General features: G+C 37.8%; 1 protein-coding gene across 1 annotated transcript; it reads left to right on the top strand.

The window, feature by feature from the left end:
• Window positions 1-424: 424 nt before the first annotated feature.
• On the top strand, window positions 425-7,146 carry LOC130975598 (zinc finger BED domain-containing protein RICESLEEPER 2-like). The gene is made up of 7 exons (XM_057900368.1): window positions 425-561; window positions 1,121-1,200; window positions 1,288-1,463; window positions 1,709-2,123; window positions 2,255-2,334; window positions 3,419-4,174; window positions 5,794-7,146. The coding sequence occupies exons 1-7, from the start codon at window positions 425-427 to the stop codon at window positions 7,144-7,146; spliced, it is 2,997 nt and encodes a 998-aa protein (XP_057756351.1).
• Window positions 7,147-7,575: the final 429 nt, after the last annotated feature.

Genomic DNA, 7,575 nt, shown 5'->3' with positions numbered 1-7,575 from the left:
GACCAAGGAACTATGTTTACTGGCCAGCGAATTAAAAATTTTGTGGCCTCGAGAAACATTAATATGATTACTTTGACTCCTTATTATGCACTAGCTAATCGGCAAGTTGAAGCAGCAAATAAGATATTGATAGGCTTGATTAAAAAGCATATCGGGAATAGGCCTCGAACATGGAATGAGACTTTAAATCAAGTATTATGGGCTTATCGAAATTCACCAAGAGGTTCGACAGGAACCTCACCTTATAAATTGGTGTATGGCCATAATGCAGTATTACCGTTGGAAATTAATTTGAATACTTTAAGAGTATCAAAGCAGAATGATTTGCCAGTTGATGATTATTGGAATGCAATGTTTGATGAGTTGAATGAGTTAGATTCAGAGCAAATTTTAGCATTGGAAAATGTAATTCGATAGAAAGAAAATGTCGCTCGAAGTTATAATCATCGAATTAAAGAATAGTTGGGAAGGTCATTTTCAAGTGATAGGTACGTTCTCTGGAAATGCCTATCAGATTAAAGATATTGAATCAGGAAAAGTGATTGATTCGATTAATGGGAAGTATTTAAAACTTTTTTATTGTTGGCAAGCATAGAAAGTTAACATATATGGAAAGTTTGAAAAGTAAAAGCCATTACAAAGTAAAATTAAAAAAAAAAACGGGTTCAAGATGCTAAAAGTCTAGCTAAATCAGAATGCAGTTTTGCCCTTTTGTTCTCCAAACTTGTAAGCACTTCAATTTGCTTGAACTTGTCAGCTTGAATTCTCTCAAGTTGTTTTTCGTATTCTCCCCGTTCGGTGTTAATGGAGATAAGTTTCTGAATAAGAAGATGTTGTTTTTGTTGGGTTACAGCCAGAGGTTTAGCTAGGGTGGCTCGATTTTGGCGAACGGTAGCAAGTTGTTCTTGAATTTAAGCCAACTCTGCCCAAGTCTTGCTTCTTCTCGATCATGAAAAGCTTGGACAGAGATTGCATGAGAAATCTTTAGATCGTAGTCTTCACGAGAGATTTAGATCGGCTGAGCAGTTGTAAGACAAGTTTCTATTTTTGATTTGGCTAAAACTTCCTCGTTTTCAGTTTTTTGAAGTTGAAATTGAGATGAAACACTGTCATTGAGAAGCTGTTTAAACTCTTGGAGTGAAGCAGAATATGGCGTGTTAACTGGTAGATCAAAGGAAGAAGTCAAGCAATCTTCTAGAAGTTTGTTGAGGATGGGGTCATTAACCCAGGTGGTAGGTGGATGATCCAGGAGTTTGATGAGTGATCGAAGTTGTTCCCGAATGGTAGGATCCAACTCGATCAAAGGCCTTGATATTGTAGGCCTTGAGATTGTTGGTATAGGCACTGGCACTTTGTTTTCTTGGATGATTCTATTCAGAATAGAAGTCAAGTCTTCCAAAGTAGCACTGGTTGGAGTGGTAGAAACATTTGACGTTCTTGGTCTTGGTCTTGGAGGTAGGGGTGTAAGTTACCGAATCGGACCGAAAATTATCGCAGAACCGAACCGAATCTTACAACAACCGATTAGAAAACCGAAAAAATCGGTTTTTTTTGGTTTTTTTCAAACTAAACCGATCGGTTCGGTTCGGTTTTTGGTTGGCTCGGCAGAAACCGAACCGAACCGGACCGAACCGAAGAATGAGGGTTCAATGGTGTGTTTTTACAAAATTGTCCTTTAACCTAGGTATAAAAGAGCCCTATCACACAGAACCCTAGCTTTCTTCTTCCCTTTTACGCGAACGGTGATTCTGTCCCGAGCTCTCTTTTTCTCTTCCACGGTTCCACCTCCGATTCGGCGATTCCTCCATCCTCGAGAGAAGGAGACCCTGAGGGAGCCAGAGTGCTGTCCAGTGTCCACCGTGAAGGAAGTCGCCACTCCTTGCTCGAAGGTGTTCAGTCATCGCCGCCGCAGGGTAGCCGTCGCTGGGTCGCTGTCGCCGAGGAGCATTCCATTCACCGAGCAGCAGTCCTGTCACGGAGCAGCAGTCCAGTCGCCAACAAGACTCCAGTGGCCATCGCAGTCCAACACTCCAACTCGAGCGACCATAAGCATAAAGCACTCCTGTCAGTCTGTCACCAAGCCATCTCCTGCAAAAAGCAACTCCACAATGTCTTCTTCGGAGGTTAGAAATTCTGAACAATTGTTTTTAGAGATTTTGTTTAGTGATAATGTGATATTGTGCTTTTGTGCTTAATTATGTGATATTATGTTTTTTAGAAATTCTGTTTGTGCCTTTGTGGTTATGTTTTTTAGAAATTCTGTTTTTAGATTCTGAACAAGCAGTTATGGATGCTAATATGATTACTATTCTCTTTGGAGAACACATAATATGGGTAGATACTAGATAGACCAACAAATTGTCCAACAGATTCCTATCTCAACAAGTTCAGTCATAAAGCATAATATGGAACTAGAGTACACTAGGATTGGAATTTATTCCATTATCATTTGGCATGTCAAAACAAGTAATTGCAATGCAGTTGGATTTTTCATTGCATATATCAGAAACACTCAACAAAATAGAAAATAAACTGATATGTCACTTTAGTCCCCAATACATACAGGTAGCAAATGAAAATTGTGTGCACACCATAAGAGCATATACTATGAATGATTCCAGTATGTAAGAGTGTAGGACCTTTTGAGGGAGAAATTTTGGTAAATTCCAGTTTGGTGTGCACAAGGCAAATTTTCTTCCACGGTATTAGTAAATATTCTAGCTTAACTCCTGCTACTTAAAATTTGTTTCCTTTGTTTTTCTATGACATAGAAGCAGACTAATTAAGAAATAAAAAATTTATTTATTTATTATGGTTTTTAATTTCATAAAGATGGTTGGCGGACGGCCTAGTTAATTGTTGGATGTTTCCTTTCACTTGAAAACAAAGAACGAAGTTGAATCACTAATAACTTCAGGTTTATGCATGCACACTATAATCATGTTGTTAATCCCCATTTAGTTATTTTATATATGCACTTTGCAATACATATACTTTAAAATATTACCACTACCTAAAGTTGAAGTTGACATTTTCTTCATAAGAAGAACAAACTGCACGTGCCCATATACTACTTAGCTTGTTGCAGATTAATACTCCAGTTGAGTCTTCTTTAGATTATTTAATTTGAGGTAGGTCGTTGAAACCATGCGTTGAATTAATTAATAAATAATATATACGAGTACTTTGCTGAGTCGGCAAATCTTTTTTTTTAATCTCATAGATTAATATATCCAATGATGCTTGTTTTGGTAGACTGTTAGAGCTGGTAATGAATTTAAATTCTGTTGATTATATGGCAGTTAATGAGTATTAAATAATGCAAATAACCTAGCTAGTCGTATTGTTAGAGCTTGTTTTGGTGCTGTTCATGAATTAAAAATGCTAATTTTTTATTGGTATGTTTATATATATGCAGCCAACAAGCAATGAGGTGCCCAGTGAGCGGACACCTGAAGTTGGGGGTGAAATTGTTGAGTCCGCGGTACGTTCTTCAACGGACAGCGGCGTGCTTACCAAACCCCCGCCCCCTCCTAGATCAAAGAAGAGGAAGGTTCATTCAACTAATGTGGGTGCAACTCCGGGAGCAACTCCAACAAATCCATCTCCAAGCACTCTAGAAACTGATGAAGAGGATAGCAAGGATGAAGCTAATGAAGGTAACAGAAAACCTTCTAGACCTAGATCTTGGACTTGGGAACACTTTACAAAGGATCCTAATTCCAAGCCATCACATCCTAGGGCTAAATGTAATTGGTGTGGTGCATCATATGCATGTGATTCTCATAGAAATGGTACAACTAATATGCGTTATCATTTGTTAAACCAATGTAAAAAATTTCCTAGGGAGTCGGGTGACCCTAGTCAAATAATCCTTACCTTCCAACAAAAAAAAGAGGGTGAAGGGGTATTTACTGCAGTTACTTTTGATGCTAAAATGTGTAGAAAAGTCCTTGCTAGGATGATAATTGTTGATGAGCTACCATTCAAGTTTGTTGAGGGGGAGGGATTTAGATTCTATATGAGTATTGTGCAACCTAGATTTTCAGTTCCGCGAAGGATTACTATTGCTAAGGACTGTTGGAATCTTTATATTAGTGAGAAGAATAGGTTGAAAACTGTGTTCAAGCAACCGAATCAATCTATTTGTTTAACTATTGATTGTTGGACTTTGGTGCACGAAATTGTGATCATCAATGGCGCCATCAACATGGTACGCACAATTGCAATCTCAACTCTTTATCACAACTTCGCACAACTAACCAGCAAGTGCACTGGGTCGTCCAAGTAATAAACCTTACGCGAGTAAGGGTCGATCCCACGGAGATTGTTGGTATGAAGCAAGCTATGGTCATCTTGTAAATCTCAGTCAGGCAGACTCAAATGGTTATGGATGATGAATAAAACATAAAGATAAAGATAGAGATACTTATGTAATTCATTGGTAAGAATTTCAGATAAGTGTATGAAGATGCTTTGTCCCTTCCGTCTCTCTGCTTTCCTACTGTCTTCATCCAATCCTTCTTACTCCTTTCCATGGCAAGCTGTATGTAGGGTTTCACTGTTGTCAGTGGCTACCTCCCATCCTCTCAGTGAAAATGTTCAACGCACCCTGTCACGGCACGACTAATCATCTGTCGGTTCTCAATCAGGTTGGAATAGAATCCATTGATTCTTTTGTGTCTGTCACTAACGCCCAGCCTTCAGGAGTTTGAAGCTCGTCACAGTCATTCAATCATTGAATCCTACTCAGAATACCACAGACAAGGTTTAGACCTTCCGGATTCTCTTGAATGCCGCCATCAATTCTAGCTTATACCACAAAGATTCCGATTAATGGATCCAAGAGATATCCACTCAATCTAAGGTAGAACGAAGGTGGTTGTCAGGCACACGTTCATAGGTGAGAATGATGATGAGTGTCACGGATCATCACATTCATCAAGTTGAAGAACAAGTGATATCTTAGAACAAGAACAAGCTGAATTGAATAGAAGAACAATAGTAATTGCATTAATACTCGAGGTACAGCAGAGCTCCACACCTTAATCTATGGTGTGTAGAAACTCCACCGTTGAAAATACATAAGAACAAGGTCTAGGCATGGCCGTGAGGCCAGCCCCATGATCTAAGATAGCATAAGATTAAAGATAGCTACCAAGATGAGAATACAATAGTAAAAGCTCCTATTTGTAGAGAACTAGTAGCCTAGGGTTTACAAGGATGAGTAAATGACATAAAAATCCACTTCCGGGCCCACTTGGTGTGTGCTTGGGCTGAGCATTGAAGCATTTTCGTGTAGAGACTTCTCTTGGAGTTAAACGCCAGCTTTTGTGCCAGTTTGGGCGTTTAACTCCCATTCTTGTGCCAGTTCCGGCGTTTAACGCCGGGCAGTTTTGAGCTGATTTGGAACGCCAGTTTGGGCCGTCAAATCTCAGGCAAAGTATGGACTATTATATATTTCCGGAAAGCCCAGGATGTCTACTTTCCAACTCAGTTGAGAGCGCGCCAATTGGGCTTCTATAGCTCCAGAAAATCCACTTTGAGTGCAGGGAGGTCAGAATCCAACAGCATCTGCAGTCCTTTTCAGCCTCTGAATCAGATTTTTGCTCAGGTCCCTCAATTTCAGCCAGAAAATACCTGAAATCACAGAAAAACACACAAACTCATATTAAAGTCCAGAAAAGTGAATTTTAACTAAAAACTAATAAAAATATACTAAAAACTAACTAAAACATACTAAAAACATACTAAAAATAATGCCAAAAAGCGTATAAATTATCCGCTCATCAGACTTCTGTGCAAAATCTGAATTATATGTGTCTCATTGCTCATTACATTGATCATGATTGGAAACTGCAAAAGAGGATTATCAATTTTTGTCTTATTAAAAACCACAAGGGAGAAACAATTGGTAGAAAAATTGAGAGATGTCTTTTGGGGTGGGGGATATCTAGAGTGTTTACAATTACTGTTGATAATGCTAGTTCTAATGATACTGCAATATCTTACCTAAGAACTAGAATGGAGGATTGGAATTTACATCCTTTGAAAGGAGAGCATTTGCATGTTAGGTGTTGTGCACATATTCTTAATCTTGTTGTTAATGATGGATTGAAAGAGATGCATGAATCTATTAGCAAGATAAGAAATGCTATTAGATATGTGCGTGCTTCCCCTAGTCGTATGAATAGGTTCAAAAATTTTATTAAGGAAGCTAGGATACAAGACAAGTGTACTGTTCAACTCGATGTTCCCACTAGATGGAACTCTACATACACCATGCTTGAAAGTGGTTTGAAGTTTCAAAAGGCGTTCAAGAGGCTAGGGGAGAGAGATACAGAATATGCTCTAATGCAAGGTGGTATTCCGATGAATATTGATTGGGACAATGCAAAACACTTTATGGAATTCTTGAAAATTTTTCATGATGTTACAAAGAGTGTGTCTGGTAGTTTGCTTGTGACTTCTTCTCAATATTTTCATGAGTTTTGTAAGATTTTGCGTGTGTTCAATGCTTCTTGTGGTAGTCGAGATCCATTACTTGGGAGTATGGCTGAGAGGATGAAGCTTAAGTATGACAAGTACTGGGGTAACATTAAAAATATCAATATGATGATTTTTGTTGCTGTGATTCTTGATCCTAGATACAAGTTGAAGTTTGTGAACTTTAGCTTTGAAAAGCTATATGATAAGGATGATGCTGATTTTTTGGGTGCAAAAGTGAAAGAAACCTTCTCCAAGATGTTTGAATGCTATATGAATGCAAATAATGGGGGAAGATCTTTTACTTCAACAACAATGGATGGTGCATCAGATGTGGGAGTACCTGATGGCGACATGGCTGGTGATTTTTTTAAGGAGGTGCATTTTCATGAGATCATCAACAAGAATGAGGTGGATTTGTATTTGATGGATGGTTTAGAGAAGCCTCGTGATCAAAATACTTTTGACATATTGAATTGGTGGAAGGTAAATTCTAGCAAGTATCCTATCTTATCCCAAATAGCTAGAGATGTCTTAGCAATACCGGTCTCAACTGTTGCTTCAGAATCAGCTTTTAGCACTGGTGGAAGAGTGCTTAACAACTATAGGAGTTCTTTAACTCCAAAGACAATTGAGGCATTGATATGTACACAAAATTAGCTTCGTGCTTCTCCGATGACAACTGATTTTGAGGAACTTATTGAAGAGTTTGAGAAACTTGAATTAGGTAAGCAAAAAACAAATTTGTAGTTCCTTTCATGGTTTATGTTTATAATCTATAATCTATATTATATTTATAATCTATATTGATTTTCTTGTTTTATTTTTGTAGAAATTGCACCAACCGGAGAAGATGAGGATGAGTCCGGTGTAGATTAAGATTAAGTATGGTGGTTGACTGGCTGTTTGGTTTTTAGTTGTTTTAAAGTGACTGTTGCGGTTTAAAATGTGTTTATTTTTGTTATTTTGCTAGACATTTTTAATTACTTTTGTTTTATATTTAATTAAGTTGAATTTGTATTAGATTTGGATGTGATATATTCTTGTTATTCTAGTTTATTGAAGGTTTTAAATTTTATTTTATGATAT

Source organism: Arachis stenosperma, chromosome 4, assembly GCF_014773155.1.
Source record: "Arachis stenosperma cultivar V10309 chromosome 4, arast.V10309.gnm1.PFL2, whole genome shotgun sequence".
Classification (NCBI taxonomy): Eukaryota; Viridiplantae; Streptophyta; class Magnoliopsida; order Fabales; family Fabaceae; genus Arachis; species Arachis stenosperma.
The sequence above is the reverse complement of the archived record's forward strand: the minus strand, read 5'-3'. Positions and strand labels throughout refer to the sequence as shown.